Raw genomic sequence first — 19,659 nt, forward strand, 5'->3', positions numbered from 1 at the left:
TATCTCCTCTTTTTCTTTACCTCAGTAAGTGGTTAAATGTCAGTATAATTTAAAATTTAAGCCATCTTGTCCTAGCGTGATATATTTATTGGATTTCAACCCATCTTCTACATAAAACAAACCACTAAATTCAGCTACACTAACTGCCTTATGACAGAACCTTTGTCTCACAAACCTCTTAATGAGCTCTCATTATCACAAATTGCCCCTGACTGTCTTATAACATCTTTCATAGCTACATGCATCTCACCACTTCCTGTCTCTTGCTTCCTTTCCAATCCATTAGCGTGCCTTAGCAGCATCATTTGCACAATTAGACTTTGCTGTTCCTAGAAATGCACGAAGAATCCTGGCTTCTACTTTTAGGTCTGCATCTTTGAGAGGCCTGGAAAGGGATTCACACAGTCCAGCTTAACAGAGTCCAGATTGCTCCTGTAGTTCGTGCTCCACAGTGGAAGATTGTTAACCAGCTATGGCTGGTAATTCCACCATTCTCTGAATCACCTTCTCTGAGGTTCCCCATAAAGGCACTTAAACTAAATGTCTGACATTAGATAGTAAGGATATATATCCCATCTTCATTCCCCAGTTGCAAGACTCCCTGGCTAGTCTCTGCATACAACTTTGCCTTCTCTTTAGAGTTGATTTGCTCACAGTTTTTTATTGTGCTTGTTTATGTTCGATGCTAATGGCTCAACTTGTCCCACATAAATGAGATGTTTACATTCACATGTCCAATAGTAGATTCTTATCTACCTGTGAGCATTTCAACTAAAACCAGACAAACTTAAACTCATTAAGCCATTGCAATGTTTCCCAGAAAATGTTTTCATGGATTAAAGGCTTGTGTGGCCCTGAAAGATGCTGGTCACTTGCAGAAGGTAAGTCCATGGTCTCCATCCCTACTGAAATCAATTCTAAAAGTAATTGTGCATAGTGATGCAAACTGTGTTTTTCTGAGCTCGTCTTGTGTATGTTTAAAGTCCCCTGAGAACAGGGGAGAATCAAAGATTTTATAGCTACAAAGAGCCTGTGCTCTTTACACTAATGGGTAAATTGGCAAGCAGATTTAACTTTGATATTTCTTACCATTTCCTAAAGATACAGAATCTTTTCTTTCAACATCTTGATAGATCGGTAAATTCTCATTCCATGTGACATTCCAGAGATGCAGCCTGAGAGGTGATTAATGTCTATGGAAGTAAAAATACTGCACTTATATAGGTCTTTACTATGTTGTCTGTGTTATATCTTGCAGGATGACATACATGAACAGGAAACACAGGAAACAATTCAAGTCAATTGCAAAACTTCCAATGATAAAGGTAGCTCCTTCACAAAGCTCTAAGCATACCTTACTGTTTACCGTAACTTGAATTAATGAAGTACTTCCAGGAGGAGCCAGACACGGTGCAAACGTTCAACTCCAACTGTCATCTGCCCAGAAGTCCCTCCATTTGGCTGAATCTCCATGCAGGTGTAAAGGTTGTTTTTTGTTTGTTTGTTTGTTTTTTATGGTACATGGCATGATCAGAGTCCGTTCCTTTCTGGATGCTGGCTGTTTTCCTCACCAGCTTCAAAGCCATAATGCAAGCAGATCTTTATATGTTTGATTTGTGTTTGGTTTTAGTTGATTGATTTCCATGCTCCCCTCCAGCTTTCCCCAAAGTGGATTTCACCTTACAGGTGTAATGTTTAGTAGGTACTGAACCATTTGGTAAAAATTGGCCAAAATACTCTGAGCCACCAAAATTTTTAAGTAGGCTATTTTCAGCCAATCTTAAAAATTTTTGCTAAATTTAACAAGTCACTTGGGTTAGATGACCCCCCATCAATTCTCCATTCCCTTGATCAAAGGAGAATGCCTTTGCAGACTTTATGCCACTTGCTGATGGAGCTCACTGACACCAGAAACGAGAATCTGAGAAGACAGTAAAGTTCTCCCCAGGGGTAACACAGAGTTAAAGTCTTTTAACTGTACCGGTTAAAGTTTCAGAAAAACGGGAGAGCAGCCAAGGGCCATGTGGCTCCGGGCCCTGCTGTGCCAGCAGCAGTAGCATGTCCTGGGGGACTTTTTGAAGAATGGGACAGCGACAGCTCGGGACCCCTCACCGTGCCTCCAGCCATCTGCAGCCGGACCACGGTGCCACCCTCGACGGCTTGGTTTTGTACGTATTCCCTCCTTGAATTTGCTGCGTTAAAACATTTGGCAGGAGAGGAGGTTTCTGCAGGCTGCCCCCCCGGGCCCCCCCCCCCCCCCCCCCCCCCCCCCTCCCCCGCAGGCGTCGCACCGCACCGGGCGGCTCCCTTGGCTCGGTGCCGCCGTGGGTGCCGCCTGCCCGGTGCGCGGCGCTGGGCTTTCCGAGCCGCCCGCCCGCCGCGCCGCAGCCTCATGTCCGCTCTCCCCGCAGGCACCGACATCAAGAGGGCTCTGGAGAACAGCCCCGAGACCAACATCGAGGATGAGCTCCCCGACGGACCGCCGCAGCCGCGGCCCAAGAACTACCTGCTCCTCAGCATCCTCGCTTGTTTCTGCCCCGCCTATCCCGTCAACATCGTAGCCTTCGTTTTTGCCGTCATGGTGAGTTGCGGACCGGCCCGAGAACGCGATCTCCCCCCGGTTTGGGGTTCAGTGTATGTGGCAGGCGATCCTGCACGGAGCCGGTCTGGCTGGGGCTCTCCCTGTCGGGACCTGCAGGAGCAGAGTGGGGCTGGAGGAGCTATCTGGATAAAGAGCATCCAACTGCTTCTGTAAGCACTTGTGGACAAAGTTCAGTGAGGTAGAGAGCATGAGAAAGGGCTCGATCAGGGGGTCCATACAGCTATCCCAGCAGGTTTCAGCTCAAGAATTTATCAGACATAAGACACAGAGGGAAAGGCAGTTCAAGTCAAGTTTTCAGTGCCAGGCTATGCGAAGGAGGGAAGTTTATCCCAGTTAATGAGATTTGTTGCATCAACTAACTTGCACACTGAATTGGACATACAAAGTATATGGAAAAGCAGCTGGGGAGCAGAAATCAGATTTGCAAAGGAGTGGATGTGTTTTCTGTTTCAACTAACCAAATTTGATAGTGTGTTTATTATTTTTTCAGTAAATGAGCCATTTAGCATGATGCTGATTTTATTTGCAAGAAAAATAGACAAACCAATGATGATTTTAGGTTGTTGGCAAAAACCCTTATAAAATAAGTACCAAGTATGCTGAGAGAATAGGCTTATTACTATGTAATTCATTCGCATAGTCCTAAATAATGCAGTAGTCCTGTTAAAGTTAAAAGGACTGTTAGAACAGAATCTTTTCCTCTGAGTTAAAAGTTGCACAGTCAGGTCCAGACTTTTCTAATAGGATAAATGATCAGTGTAGTCAGTAATACTGCAATCTATTTCTGTTGTTTAGGAGCTGAAAAGGGTTTAAAACATGTTGTGTATTTTCATCCTTTTCTCTGACAGACAGGCTGAAAAGGTAAGCAAAAAGCTGTTTCTTTTTGCAATTAGCTATTACAATAATTACTATATCCAAAATATACACAAACATAATCTTTTAAAACTAGTAAGTTTGATTAGTAATCACACCTTGATACTGTGATACATGCTTAAAAAAATACCTAGAGAAGCCGTTCCCAAACCATCTTCACAACTGTTTTTGTCCAGAAAAGAAAAGTATTAGCTGTCACTTTATTTTTTCAATTTGTTTCTTTTGTTTGTTACTAATTATGCAATATGCTCTTTTCCTTGATTTGAAAAGATCAAATCTACTGGTTTTGGTATCCAGCAACCTTTCCTTCAGTGGACACTTAGGGTGATATATAAAGTAATGAGCTGACGATCTGGGGCTGTGGGCATCTGTTCACTATGACAGTACTTTCACCAAAGCACTGGGGTTGCACAGAAGTTACCTGTCAAGGACAGAACCTGGCCTCTAAAGATGTTTGCACCCCATATGGAGAAATGTCTACCCACGCCCTAGTTGAAGTTCATGCAGGCTTCTGGAGTCAGGCTTAAGTAACTGTCTCCGTGGGATATAAAGAAACCAGGGTGGGAAGAGCACTTCCTGAATGCTAAACAGTCTGTGCAGGTCACAGCTGCCCATTCCCTTAAAGGGAGGAAATCAAAACTAAACCAATAACCTCCACTGTGTGTGATTGTCTTCTGTTTCAACATTATTCATACCTAAAATCTCAACTTTTCCATGAAGATAATGTCCAAACTTATTTTCCACAGCCCTATTCCCCTGCCTTTTGGAGCTGCAACTTATAACTGCTCCATTTGCCACTACTCCTGGTTCTCCATCTTAACTTGTGTTGCTTTCATCTCTACTTCTGCTGGGACCTACATCCTCCCTCTCTCTGTGTATTTCCTAGAGTTGCTAAGGGTTAATGCTGAGGTACAACTGTTTTTTTTATTATTATTATTCTTTATTTTCTTGTAGAAGATAACCTTTGTAGTCTGCACAGGTTGCCTGAGACCTTGTGTTAGAAGAGGTGCGGACCCATAAAAGCAGAATTCTCTATAATAATTTCCACTGCCTAGAATGAACCTGAAAGGAAAAGTCGTGTTGGCTTCCAGAGGGGCATGGTTCAGCACCCTGTTTGTCTGTGTGTGTCATGTCCTCTTTAAGTGTTCTCAATTCAGACAATGAAAATAGCATTTGCACTAAAAGTAGAGTCTGGGCTCTAACACACCCCCAAATTAAATGACAGACTTGTCTTCAGGTTCTTCTGTTGCCCTGCTTACAGCTCTGGCACTGGTTTCATCACTCCTTTCCCACCTGTGAGAGCACAAATCTTACCATTCTAGATCTATCTCCTTGACTTTATTTTTGGAATCATCTTCTCCCAGGTCCTCCATGTTGTGATAATAAACTCCTTGTTCCTTACCCCCTTTGTGAAATCTATTTCTCACAAAATAGAATTAATAGAAATAAGAGGATAGCCAATGAAATGAGCAGTAAATGGCCTCAGTGCGTTGATATTTTGGCATTTCAAGAGCTGTCCCCTCAAACTAGGTCCTGGTCACTTGTAGGTGTAGGATTTGCTTAGCAGTTTTAGTGACTGGAGATCTGTTTTCCCCAGCATCCTGGCTAGGACTCCTGGCTGTAGGATTGCTGTTCTCTTTGGTGCTCTTCTACCTTTCCAACCAGATGCTGTTAGTTCTCCTGCTTCCTGTTGCAGGAGGGTGAAGTGCAGGTGCCAGGTCAGGAGGCTTGTGTGACAGAAGAGACTTCTCTGGTGTGGGTCTGTGGCTAGGCAGGGTGCTGCTGAGCTTTTTGGTTCCTTATCTGCAGTTGTGTCTTTCCCCGTATCATGAACTCAAACTACACTTAGTTGGCAGTGGATTGCCAGCTGTATCTGAGGATTGGTTCAGGTGAACTTGTTGTATCTGACATCTGGAATCAGAGCTAAGTGGTGGTTGTGAAACAGGCTGAAAAATGAGTCAGATGGTTATTTCCAATACCATCGCTGAGGTCTGGTAGTTGGCCTTTCTCAGTACAGCACCTTCAGTTACTTTTATTTCAAAAATTTGTGTGGCAGGCTGGTCATCTAACTCCATGTAGCTTTTCTAAGTAGCTTGTAGGTATGTGGATGTGTAACACCATATGAAACATTTTGTACTTAATTCAGTAATATTAAACAAGACTTGACAGGTGTTCTTAAGCATGTTCACACAGCCGTCATCTCTGCAAACTGGTTCTGCCTTTCCTCTACAAGGATACTTTCAACCTGTCCCCAGAGTTGCAGAGGTACATCTGCATGCAGCTATACAGCCTGCAAAACAAACTCTCCCTTCACTGGGTCCTGTTCATCACATGCCTGCTTCATTTCTTGAAAAGCAGAGATCAAGCCTGGTTCTGAGTTGTTCCACAGGTCCCTCTTCTTGCTCCTTCCCTGTTTGTTGCTCACAGTGAGGAGTCATACTGAGCCAGCACATCTCGTTCTTCCTTTGGTCTGAGTTAGAGAGAGTATCTCGTTTCCAGGCACAGGCAAATAAGGTTTGTTGCAGCCTGGCTCATCCAAAGCATAGCAAATGTTGAACAGAACACCTCAGTCTGTTCTGCCCAGATTTGTAAAAGAAGTGGAAGAAGATTTCTGTAGTAATTCAGTATTCTTTCTGCTTTTGCCATAAATGGTCTTCTGGGGGTATGGAACAGACAATATATGTTAAAAGGGGTTAATAATCTAGAGCTAATTCAGCATATTTCTGCTCATAGGAGGTTAGGTTGCTTCACTGTTGAACTAAGAATATCTTTTGTAAATAGATGTGTGTGAACCTGGTGAAGTCATTAAGATTGCTCCAGTAAATAAGCAGCTGCAGAACTGTGGCTTTAATTTAGTTTTTGGCTTCACAGAGAATGAGGTAGCAGAAACTTGAGAAATCACATGGTATTAGGCTGAAAATGGCTGAAATTTGTTGTTGAAGTTAGATCAAATGTTGCACGCAGGTGCTGTATTCTGCATATATTGCATAGCCACTGGAAATAAATGTAACATGTAAAGCTTTAACAGTTAATGTTGTCTACCATGTTGAAAACTGAAAGCTAGATCCATGGGCTCTTTGAAGTCCATGGAAACAAGTCAATTTCAGAGCTTTACATCGGACCCCAACCACTCCCCAGACCTCTTTTTTTTTTTTTTTTCTTGAATGCTGTCTAAATTGCACCATTTCATTTAAGCCTCTTAATAAAAAAGCTTTTGTCTCCTTCCTGTCTTGCCCAAATCCTCTTCTTTATCATTAATGTTGCTTTCCTCCTCTTCATTGTGGAGTTGTATTAAAATGACAGTACTTATTAAAGTGCACAGGGTGAATTATTTATGTGGTACCTGCAGGAATTGCATGGACATTCTCCAGGCTTCCTCAATACATTAGCAAAATGCTCCAGAACTGCAAGTTTATTGCTCTCACGTGTTGTTTACAACTCTGTCCCTGCTTTGAGACCTCATGGGGATCTGAGCTTAGAGTGTTTGCAGGACCACTGTCTAGATGTCAGGGAAAGCTTGTCCTTTGGTGGGCAAGGGGATCAAAGTCAGGGCTGGAGTGTCAGTGATGTTTTTGCAATATTTCTCCCTGTAGCTGCAGTCACATTTATAGCTGCTATAGTTGCTGGCAGAGACAGGAGGAGAAGTCAGTCTGCTCAAGACCAAGCCAGGCTGTTTTCCTTTTATTGACCTTCCTGAGAGTTTTTTTTTTTTTTTTTTTTTTTCCTGGAGAAAAAAAAAATAAGAAAAGTCTTGTCCTGTACACAGGCCTGTTGAGAACAGGGGTGTAACAGGTGAGAGGAACTGTGCCAGCCAGCTCTTGTAACAGGAGGTTGCACTGGTGGAGAATCAGGGGAGACTGTGCCTTAGTACAGCCTCTGTTTTCCTGCCTGAATGATCAGGTGTAGTTAGGCTAATACTCTAAGGAAACAAGGCTTGGACGGTCATCCTATTTGTTTGTGTCTGTCTCTCATCTCCATTTCTTCCCACTTTTCCTATTATATATCCTTTAAGTCCACTATCCAACCTCCACAAAATTTGACAGCAAAGCAGAGGTATTAGAGATGTTCTTTAGGGAACTGTAACAGAGAAATATTTAGGCATGTAGGCTGCCAGGAAGAGATGTATCAGTGCTCTCTTTAAGGGCAAAAACTCATAAGCAGCTCAGCCTTTCTTAGACACAAGAGAATATGTACCTGTACTTATCCTTGAGATGCAATTCTAGGAATATAGGCTTCAGTGCTCTGGGACTGCCTTGGCATGAGTGATCTTACTGCAGTGCTGACACCAAGATGCATCTAGCCCATTAACTTCTGTGTACACTAATTGACAGAACATACACAGATAATGTCCCTAATTATTTTTCCGCTTGGCAAAAAGGCTCTTCTTGGTATCCCGTGAAGTCTAAGTATACTTTAGCAGCCAAAGTGCTTTTCTTTGAAAAGCAACAAAGCTATCTAGTGAGGTGTTTCAGTTTTTCAAGCTTGCCATAGCCATTCATGGTTATACGTGTCTGGACATAGAACAGTATAGGAAGTTGAATAGCATTAAAAGAAAATGAAATTCAGCATTAAGGCTAAACTGAAAAGAAGCACAGTTTTTTGAAAGCATGTAGTGTAGTGGTCATGTAACTAAATTATGATGATCCTCATGTCATTTTGAGGAAAATCTCAGCAACTCTTGATATCTTACTGTGGTAGTGTTTATGACCTGAGTGAAATTATGACCTGAGTGAAAGCCCATGGAAGCTAATAAATCAACCAGCATTAGATCAGACTGTGGGATTTCCTGTTTGTACTGTGGTAGCCCAGGTCTCATTAGGAACATCACTAGGGCTTCCTAAGTTAGAGATGGTTACATTTCCACGCATGGCAAAAGTATGCTAACTTGCTGTGCTTGATGTGGGAGAGGTGCATGATGCTGAAGCTGTCCTGTAGCCAACATGGTTAGGCTCCTACAGTGAATATCATTGGCAACATCACCTTTAAAATCCCGGGAAAACACTGAATGCCTTTGGTCCTTTGCCCTTGTTCTCATCAGAACTTTCAAATGAGCTTTACTCTGAAGGATCTCAGCCAAATTCTTACAGAAATAAATGATGGCAAAGTATTAGAAGTAATTTCCTCCCTGCAGAACAGCTCTTCTTTCTTTTGGTTTAGTTCAACTGCTGTAAAATGATTTGTCTGAATAACCTCAGATGAGGTTTAAAACCTCTCTAGTTATAAAGTGTCTGTGACAGTGAAGCCACTTCTGTCGCCATAGCAGGGGTAGAATTTGGCTTCTAATGGGTGGAAAAATGACCCATATAGGGGGCATATTGCTACTTTAACTCTGTGTCGTTATCACCAGTGTTCTTTCATTTCCTGCTCTCAAGTCTCAGATCTGTTGAATTAATTGTTGTCCTACCTTTGCTACAAAACATGATTCATAACCAAAACAACCAATAACCAATAACAGAAGCTGGCAATACCTCATGCGGACATTTTCTAAAGACAACTTGTATTATTTAGTCCAAAGAACAATTCATTTGATCAGGTTCCCATATCCCCCTACTTCTATCCCCCACCTTTTTGGGATACTTCCTGGAATAAGATACTAAAGAACAGGTCATGACTAATCTGATTCCCTGAGGAAATATACTGAGATAGTTCAATAGTGCAGTCTGGTCTCAGTGTCATGGCTTATGAATTCAAAGTCTCCTGATCTTTTAAAATAAAGTCTTAGTAATAACACCCTTTTTAAAAACTCTTGGATAGCATCTTATTTTGGGGAAATAGTTGCTAGAAGTTCTCTTAGACTCATATACTGGGGTATTTCAATGTCCACTGAATCTTCTATTTTAAAAATATTCCCTGGTTAAAAAAAATCAGTTCAGAAAACCCCACAGTCTGTCTCACAAAAGACTACAAGACCAGAGTGGTCTTATCACACCTTGCAATCTTTAAATGTGATGAACTGAAAGCATCTGCCACATCATGGGTGGATAGACATAAACTTAGGCTGTTGGGAAAATATCTGTATTTCTTATGCACACCTCTGAATGTACGTGATGGTAATTATCAGCACGTTCTAAAAATGCAAAGGGACAGAATTTCTAGCCTGTGAAGATGGCACTCAGATGTGTTGTTCAGATGATCTAGTTTTCTGTGTTTTGTTTTCTCCATCACCTGCAAACTACCTATTGCTTTGAAATTAAAACATTGGAAAAACAGGAACTTAGTAAGCCTACTTGAACCAGTTTTACTGAGGCCTTCTGTAAAAAATGCAGCTTATTTATACTCATTTTCATGCTTATGGTCCTGCAGAGGGTAAGAGTTTATTTCATTGCTGGTGAAGTGGCCAACTTCTGTTCAGCTGTATACCCTTAACAGTTCACGTATACTACAGAAATATTTTCAGAGATAAAAGCCACTGATTGATGCACGTGGGTGGATTAGTGCTGATATGACAGCTCTTACGCTGGTGTGTGCAAGAGAACTAATCATATGAGTATAGCTTCACTACTGAAATAAAACACATCTAGGTACAATGAAAGGTACTGAAAATGAGTGGAGCAGAAAGCTGGACTCCCTGGTTGCCTTGGACTGTTATCCGTGGAAATTTATTTTTACAAAGCAAAAAACCATTTTCAGAAGTTCTTTCTACAGCATCATCATGCATAGAACTTATCATTAGTTCAAAGAAGTTACATTGGTTTGTGTACAGATTTCTGTGTTGTTGTTCATTTTTTATTTTGTATTTTTTAACCACAAACTCTGTTTCTCTTCTACAGGCTTTAAACAGTTATAATCAAGGAGATATAGAAGGGTCAAAAAGACTGGGTCGCAATGCACTCTGGGTTGCTGTTGCATCCATTATCATTGGCCTTGTCATCATTGGAATCTACTGTGTAGTTCATTTCACAACGGTAAGCAAAATACTATCAGTTCCAATGCAAACAGTTCTCTGTGCAAGGGCTTCAGAGTAAGAAACGAAAGACTGTCAGAGTCTGACTCTGTTAAGGACGCGTACAGGATTTCCAAAAGATCAATTTTTGCTCGTTCTTATTTTGAAATTTAGAAAATGCTATTTTCTGTGGTTAAGTGCAAAAGATTGTGTTAGCAGCAGTGGATTTTCTGGAAACTCATGCAGCTCCCATAGATTTATTTTAAGTTAGGCCAGTTGCTTTTTTTTTTTTTCCTTGCCCCTCTGTTTCTCCATCTGCAAGACCGAGTGCATAGAGATCCCTAGATTCCAAGTAATGGAGCCCATCGGTGCTAATTTTCAGTCTCATAATCTGTCCAACATTTTTTTGTTTTTAAAGCTTTATAAGAAGAAGACAGTCCATTTTACTATTTGGTGGTCATAACTGTATCAAACGTGACCACACGTTTAATTTTGACTTGGCTTGCTGTGGGTGAAAGTTGTTCACTCTCAGTGCATTGTAACTAACCTTCATACATATATCTGGAATGACAGTGAAAAAACTCAACAAATAAATCTCAGTGTTTATGCAGATGGATTGCAAGCTTATTAACAAAACAGGACAAAAGTAATTAGGGCATCAATATCCTTTCTTAAGGTTGTGCAACATACGTTGCACATATTCTGTGCAACAATATGTCTTCTTAGTAATGAGCACTCTCCAATAAAATAGCTAATTTAAATCAATTTATTGGTGGCTGTTTAGATTGGCAAACCTTTTTTTCCTAACCCTTCCAATGCACATGTTCAAACTTATGTATAAACTATAAATAGAGATCTCCTCAGTCACCACTGAAATGCAAATGTATCTGGGGAGTGGAATGAAGTAGCTGGTTAAACATGTGCAACATTTTCAGACTAACTTAAAAGTATGAGCTGCAGGGAAGCTAGTGGTACTGGGGTCCATTTCTGTAGGATATTAGTGGGTGGTGCCACAGAGTCAGAAGCTTACTGTATCATTCAGTAGTTTCCCTTGTGTTTTGCAAGCAGGAATCTCTTTTCAGTACAGCTTGTATTCGGTTTGTTCAGCCCTCACAAATTTAAAACCAAGTCACTTCAGGCTGGGAGTGCCAAGTTCTGTAACTGACAGCAGCAAATTCCTCTGTTCACTTCTACTACCTTACTCATCATTTCTCAGACAAGGATAGCAGCCCAGGCTATCCTTTTTTAAAAACAAACAAACAAACAAAAAACAGTAGGAGGAGAGAAAGGCGGCAGTATGAGGAGTGGTAGAAAACACTGACTTGAAGCATTCACATTAACTAGGGCACAAATACCCATATTTAATTGCTGTCAATACTTCACTTCCCTTACAGTGAGACCCTGTGTGCTGAATGTGAATGCTTCTTTGTGCTTACTGCCAGATACTAGGAGTAGTTAGCGCTTTACGCCTAGGTACTATTTGTAAGTACTTCTAGCCTACCCTCAAAGAAATAAGCAGCAGTAAATCAGTATAATATGTCTACATTGCTTTTCTTCTTAAGTTTCGTCTTTTCAGGATTTTTTTTAATTTGAAAGAAAAATACCTGCATCAGATAGAAGCATTGTCAGGGACCTGGGAACCCTCAGCATACTGCTGGGTTATTACTATCTGTATTCAGTGAATAGTTTCCATAGAGGTCTCATGGCCAAATGGTACCTTCAGTTTTGTAAGGGCTCGAGAGGCAGGTTTAGCAGATTCACCCTGCTCTCTGGCCTTCCAGAGAGCTGCTCCTTCCTACCTGCTTGATGTTCCTTCATTAACAATACAGTTAGGTTGTGGTGCCCCTAACTCATCACTGCAGTAGCCTGTCATTGTCTGTAACGCTCAGATTGTGTGCAAAGGAGGGTGAGCTGGAGTAGACTGACCTCAAAGCTCTCTGTATGGGGTCTGGTGGATGAGATCACGGACCTGTATCTGGTAACAATTCACAGACTGCAGGAACACCCAAAAGGCTGTTTCGCATCTGACTGAAATAAGATCAGAAGGGACTGGTGGACTCAGGAGGAGGAAGATCCTTTCACTTCTCAGAAAGTTCCTACCTCGTGAGGCCTGAGCGTCCTTGCATGCCTTGCTTGGTTTACTGACTCGCACAGTAATGGTGACACAGGAAGAACAACAGGAAACACTTATGTGTGCATGGAAGAAACAGCAATGGCTTCTACTGCTGCCTTGGAGAGCCTCATTCATCTTTAATACTAGCACGTTGCCTTTAGCAAACTTATATTAAGGCGTATATATGTACATATAGGCATATAGCCTGGAACAGGTCCTGCCTAACACTTGGAAATCACCTACTTTCTGCAGTCTTAACCCTGAAAGTAGACAAGGGGAAGCCATCACTTGCATCACTGCAGTTAGCTGCCCAGCAATAAAACTCATCTGTTCTGATCAGTTTGAAGTGGCATGTTCCTTGCTACATGGAGGAATCACAGAGTGTTAAGCTGCAGCTTGTGCTGAATGGGGCTGTCACCCACTCCACACTAGGCCCAATTTCTTGTTACTCCATTCTCTAACTTTTAACGTCTCCTATCCACTTCTGCACACTTGCCTTGCCGGTACATTGCACTGAATTACACTTTCACTGCTTGCTTAGATGAACTTTCACCAGTATTTGTGTTACCACTGAGTCTAGCCGTACATATGTGCTCATAGGCATGTTGTCTGTCAAGCACTGCAGTAAGAGAACAGCCGTATTTATCTTCATGAGGAGACATCACTGTGAACTGAAACAGTGCAGAGAGCTGTGTGCCACGGCCTGCGTGTGACCTTAATCTGCTGTGATATGCCTGGTTTGAGGGAAGTGGCAAGATACCTAATGGCAGGTGACACTGAGCTGTGTACCACGTTCTGAATTCTGCCTCTAGTTAGGATCTCTTTGACTCAGAAAAGATGTGGTAGACAACAATAATGATGGAGAATGGCCGAAAGGTATGAAAAAAACACTGTATGTGGAAAGATAAAATAGACACGATCTCTTTGGCTTGGGAAATCTGGTGGTTGAAGGCAGGTAGTTAAAGGCAGTGAAAGGAGGTAAGCGAAGTGTGGTTATTTGATGTCTCTTCTGAATGAAGCCAAGAGATAGCAGAGGAAATCAGCTTTAAATGAGATGGAGGTACTTTTCCACATGTCATACAATGCAGCTGTGGAACTTATTTCTGCCCTTTGCAATGGATACCAACAATACAAATCATTTGAAACAGTAACCAGAGAAGTTACAAAAGAAAGCTTAAATGCAAAGATGCAGATATTATCTCAGGCTCAGAGAGTTTCTAAGCTGTAGATCGCTAGAGTAGGAAGGCAATAAAGGGAGAAATGTCACCCTGGATTTAGTCTTCTCTTACACACTCCCTGTAGGCATCTGCAACATGTCACTGTCAGAGACAGGATGCTGCAGAGGTGGCTGTTTGCTCCAACAGCAAAGTACCATCCTTTTTATATCCTTTCATGAAGCCTGTTAGCAGCCTTTCCACTGACTTGAATGGATTTGGAGTAAGCCTTTCTGTTTCTTGCTAAGTATTTTGGTCAGTGATGGCTGATAATTTCATCAGTGAATGTTCTCCAGTAATTGAAGATCTGGGTTTTCAGATCAGTCTCCAGATTTTTGGACCAGTCTCCAAATTATGTTTTGTTTTACTTTTTGATAACACAAGACACTTGATGTCTTTGGATTTTATTTGCGTCTCAGTAGCAGGATACAGGAAAACATAATCCTGGGCTAGGACCTCCTTAGTTAAGGAAGCCTCAGATACCACAAACCCTGTTTGTAGCTGGATTGCAACAGGATATTATACTTCCTGTTTGTATTCTTGTATCTTTACTCCATTACCAGGCTTGCTGCATAGTAGTCTGAGACAACACACAGCTTCTTATAGCATATGCTTTTAGGCTTTTTAGTGTCTGGGTGATGCTTGACATAAGGGCAAAACTAGAGGTCACATGAATTTTGCTTCCCAGATGAGCAACAAAGCACATATCATCAGAAGCACATGCCTTTTGTGCTGCTCTCCAGTGGTTCTCTGCAGTCTAGGCTAGTGGGGGTGAGTCAGTTGAAAATGTGGAGATATCGTAAGAGGTTTTGGAGTGCAGTAAATATACAAGCTTCTCTGCATAGCTCTGTATGAGATAAGGGACTGTTTTGGTATGAGGAAAGGTATCCAAAGTACTGAAGGAAAGAAATGAAAGAAAATCCTGCCAATGGACCAGAGTCTAAGACTTTTTCATTCACATCAAGAGCCCTTTGTCTTTATCTTGAACCCCAGGGGTACATGCAGGGTGGAGTTACCTTCTGGTAAGAGCCTGGGTGAGAAGGGTAGTCATGTTCAGTGACTTCAGAATTTCATGCAAACCATTATGATATTTTAATGTTTGTTTGTGTAGGGGAGCGTGAACTTCTGACCCCTTCTGTAATTTCACTTGAGCTAGAACTTCACCTCAAGGAAGGCACAGAAATACCACCTGTCAGTATGGCTTTGAAGGAGAATACAGAGGCTGTTCACACAGTCAAGCTGTTCAGAAAACACTAACACATAATGCTTCATGATCAGAAGGTCCTTAAATCAAGCATATTTGTGTAGGTAGCATTGGTAATTAATGATAGAGAGAAAAGGAGTAAGCATTTAGACTTTGCACCAGGGACAGATGTATACTTATATTCTTCTTACTAACTTTTAAATAGTTCTTAAAGAGAAAAAAAAAAAAAAAATGCAAAATTATTTTCAACATCTCTGCTTTCCCCTTTCTGAGGCTCTCAAACACCTTGCTACCATTTCACTGAGTGACTCTCTTTCACAGATAGAATAAATGGAGTGCCAGCAAGATCACATGAATTATGCAGCCAGCATCCAAATCTTTACATTGCCCATTCTGCTTTCTGTACCTTTTCATAACAAAGATTCAAGGAAGCCTACCTGTCTTTGGCTGCAAGGATTGACCTGCCAGTAACTGAGCACAAGATCTGAGGTCAGGGCATTCCTATTGTCTTTTATCCACGTTAATTTTTGGTGTCCATCTAACTAGCGAGCTCACGCTGCTGCTGCTTTTGTAAGGGCACTAACCAATTCTCTCCTTCATCACCTGCCTCTTTACTGGATTTGTAAAAACATAAGAGCTTAAAGTCCACTACTGCTACTGAAGTCTGATACTATATCAGGCATGTCCAGCGAGCTCAAAAGCTGTCTAGTGGGCAGACACTCATGTAGAGGTACAGAGGCAATGTGATTGCTTTAGCCTCATTCCTTTAGCAAACCACATTTAAAAATCTAATCAAGTTTATTTTATCTGTGTATGCAGAGAATGTTCCCACGATAGATTCTGCCCATTGGAGTCGTTTTTAGTGTCCAAGACACAATCAGCAAATGAGTTAGTGTTACCTGCCCCATATATTTACTGTTGAGTGCCCAATGTATTGGGTCCCCTTTTAAGGAGCTGCTAAGAAGTAGCTGTTTGATGGAAAAGATGTCTCAAGACTCCAGTAGAGAGCCCATAATCCGGAGACAAGTCAGTGAGATCAGGGTAATGTCATGGGTAATGTCTGAAAGCTACCCGCAACAAAAGAATTTGAGGGAATTTCTCAGATCTTCCTTCTCCTAGCACAGATGCACAAGAGAAGAGGTATCCCAGTGTTTTTAAGAACTGTCATGTATTGCTGTTGTATTTACCAAGTTGTCTACTACTGAAAGTATTGTTCCTGCCTGACTGTTTTATGTACCGCTTTAAGGAAGCAGAGATGCTCTTGCCCTTATGAAACTATGGCAAATAAGAGACCATTTCCTGGCAATGAAAGATCCTAACTTGCATTGATTCAGGTAACCCAGTTTAAAAATTCAGTTCAGATTGACAGATGACTGGTGCCATTAGAAGCTTAGTGCTTTGATTCAAAACTGTATTGAACCACTAATCTAGAGGGCTGTTCGTTAAGAGAACAAGTGCCACTAAATAATGTATCCATTAGATCTGTAGAATTAATAATTTAAACTCACAAGGCAAACTCTGTCTCTTCCTTCTTTAAAAATACATATTTTTTTGTGTCCTTGCAGCATGCTATCTGAAGACCAGGACTGCACGTGGAGTATATCACCATGTAAATCTCAGGAGGGGAAAAGTAAGAAGAAGAGAAGGAACCCCTTCTTTCCAGACTGTTAGATTTGACCCTACAAGTCTGCGGAGGCATGTTGCTGGTGGATGAAATGATAACCCAGTTAGTTAATCAGCATGGCGTGACCAGGTTTTCAAAATTATTTATTTATAATGAATCTCAGTATAAAGCAGCATTTTCTCTTTTACCCTAATATATAATGTGATTTGCCCTAACAACTCCTTTTTTTTTTTCTTCATTTACATGGAGTAACGTATGCTGGGTCCATGATGTTCCCTGGCTGAGCCTACCCTACTTATCCAGACTGTTTGTAGTGTGCAATGTAAGATCTGATACACAGCCCACTGAAGCCAGTAGAAATCATGTCACCTCCAGTGGGTTTTGGATCAGGCCATTAAGGATTTTTTTATTCCTGTAAAATAGTCTCAATACAGCATAATCATAACAATGGGTTTGTGATTTTATCCTGCTATGTGATTTTATAATGCTGTGGGTGTACTCTGACTCAGTGGCTGCTTTCTTCTGTCACCCTCAGCTTTTAGGTCTTTCCATTGGATTTTTCACCGTCTGGGACCGATTTCAATCACCTAATTATTAGAAGACGCTTTTGTTCCATAGCATCTGTATTTTTATTAATGATTTCTTGTTTTGTTGTCTTTCATCGTTGAACTCCCTTGACTTAGCTCCAGTCCTGCATTAGAGTTGCATTGACCATATTTTCCTCTTTAAAATGCATGTAAGAAGTTGTTTTTTTTTAATCTCACAAATGATCTTTTTAAATAGATGTTCTTCTTCATCCCTTTGTTATTGTTCCTCTAGCAAGTCACATACTTTGTGTTCTGCCTTGTTCATATCTTTTTTGTTTAGTTCATCCTCTCGTCTTGCTATGAATAGTCTATATATCAATGCAGTTAGAGATGGACAGACTTTTCTACACTCACATTATGTAGACTCTTGCTGATCCCGAGTTATTTCTCAGTGAACAGCCTTAGATTACAGAACTGATGGCCTCTGAGTTACAGCAGTTTCTTGACACTTTATGAAAATTTAGCATGGGATAACTGTTTTTTATTAGCTGAAAATTGTTTGAAAGAACATGTTTGTTTTGTAACACCAATATTCCATTTTCAAAGGAGTAAACTCTGTGAGCATTAACACAGATGACTACATCCTCAGTGGCAATTGCTCCATTTGCTTTAATTGTTACTACATCTTCAAGCAAGCTATGCCAACTTACACTTAGTCTCCTTACACTAAGGTAGATCTAGATCGACTGGATCTGGATCCAGAAATGCATGGGAGTTTTATAGGTGCATGTGAGCAATGCATCATGCCTAGCAGGAGTACACCTATTGCCAAAAAAAAAAAAGATATCTCCCAGAAATTTGTACCTGTTAAAGCATATGCCTGGAAGTAGCATGTATTTTCTGTGCCTTGGTATTATACTTTTAATGTGCTTTTTCACTTTTCTTTCTGCCAGATTCTGTTTTTCATTGAAGTCAGTGATGCACAGCCTATCCTTAATTACTCCAGTCTAAAACTTTACTCACATCAGTGAAATCAGTTAATTTCTTCAGCATTTACACTGATCTAATTTGTCAATGTGGGAATCTTGCCACTGATTTTGAGGATCACAAGAATTGGCTGTCCTGTGAACTTCTCTGTTTTTTGAATACTATTTCAACGGTCTGATATGTCTTGTGGGACTTTTAGTAGCTTGCCTTATTATCAAATATGATAGAACTGTCATTGAGAAGTGGAATAAAATTGCTTTTAATTCATGTCCATTCTGGTATGTGGGAAGTTCTTTCCTAACTTTTGTTGCCTCTCCTATTTTAAAGAGTACTTTCTCTGTCTCAAACCTATTGGACAATTTCAGACTGAAATCAGTGACAACAAAAACAGGACTTCTGTTCAAACAGTCTGTACTGCAGCTAATACATGCAGAAGTTGTTAGAGATAAGGTAGCACTCAAAATATCAGCAGGGCAGGCTCTGTGCTTCATTTTCAAAATACCATCTAGACAAAGAGTCTTGAGGCCTTTTCAAAGTGGACCTTCTGTGGTTTCTTTAGGCCTTTAGTCAAATGAGTTCACTAAAGGAGGTCACGCAACAGGTAACAGAGGTCAGGCCCACTACCTTGCATTGCTGGCATCAAAGCAAACACCTCTGCATTGATGTAAACTTTTGTACATCAGCGTACTAAAAATCAAAGCGTGCATAAAAAGTTTCAGCTTTCTGCGAAACATGAAATTCCTGCACTGTAAACTAAACCAACACTAGAGGGGTAATGGGGAGAAAGAATTTCAAAGTTATTTGAGCGTTAGAGGGTAGGGATATGTGACCTGAAGTATTTTTTCAAAGTTCCTGACAGGAATTTAGATCAATAGGAGTTAGACAGCTGCCTTGTTCAGATGCTTCTGAAAACTATACTGGAAATCTAACTTGCATCTTGGTGCTCGTAAATATCTTTGAAGTCTCACTCTTTATGTAAGTGAGAATTGAGCCATTGTATCTTCAGTGCTTCTGAAGGGAAATGTTGCTACCTTACAGTGCTATTGATTGGTATAAAAATAAAAGCTTTATATTAAACCACTTAATGTGACAGATAGGGGAAAATGTAGTGATTCCTCTAATGTCCTTTTAGTGCTTCTATGTCATAGGTAATCGTATTTTTGCTTTACTAATGTATTGGTATCAGTTGTCTTCATTTATTTATGCCCCTATACGTTCTTAACCATGTTTGAGAAATGCAGTCGAACACAGGTCCTTCTCCAGCTCCACCTCACTTGTGCTGGAAACAAATGTGGTCCTTGTACAACCAAATCATTCTGTGATAGACCCAAAGTGAGGTATCCAACATTTTGATAAGGAAAGAAGAAGAGCAAATGACATTTTACTGCCCAAATCAGCATGACCCCTGGGTGACAGCAGTAGTTATGGAAGGCAAAATGCGGTTGTCCAGCTGAGGAATTAGTGCCTGCTTTATATTTTGAGGACCATACCAAAAAAAAAATCAGTATCTATGACAGGCACTGGAAATTACTTTTCCTTCACCATCATCCCTCTAGGTTTGGATTTGACCCATTACCATCATACCTTGCACCTGCCAAGGCTGATGAAGAAAAAAAAAAGGAGCTGTCATGT

At 40.9% G+C, this 19,659-nt stretch overlaps 1 protein-coding gene across 2 annotated transcripts; it reads left to right on the forward strand.

The window, feature by feature from the left end:
- The first annotated feature begins 1,456 nt into the window (after window positions 1–1,456).
- Window positions 1,457–18,298, forward strand: TMEM233 (transmembrane protein 233). Of its 2 annotated transcripts, XM_035340404.1 has the most exons (5): window positions 1,457–1,477; window positions 1,991–2,168; window positions 2,412–2,581; window positions 10,246–10,380; window positions 16,455–18,298. In XM_035340404.1, exons 1-5 carry the CDS (start codon window positions 1,472–1,474, stop codon window positions 16,464–16,466), a joined length of 501 nt encoding a protein of 166 aa, XP_035196295.1. In that variant the 5' UTR covers window positions 1,457–1,471; the 3' UTR covers window positions 16,467–18,298. The 2 variants fall into 2 exon arrangements, with proteins under 2 accessions (XP_035196295.1, XP_035196296.1); XM_035340405.1 differs by lacking the exons at window positions 1,457–1,477; window positions 1,991–2,168 and having other exon boundaries at window positions 2,331–2,581.
- The last annotated feature ends 1,361 nt before the right edge of the window (window positions 18,299–19,659 follow it).

This window comes from Oxyura jamaicensis, chromosome 15 (assembly GCF_011077185.1).
Source record: "Oxyura jamaicensis isolate SHBP4307 breed ruddy duck chromosome 15, BPBGC_Ojam_1.0, whole genome shotgun sequence".
Taxonomy (NCBI): domain Eukaryota; kingdom Metazoa; phylum Chordata; class Aves; order Anseriformes; family Anatidae; genus Oxyura; species Oxyura jamaicensis.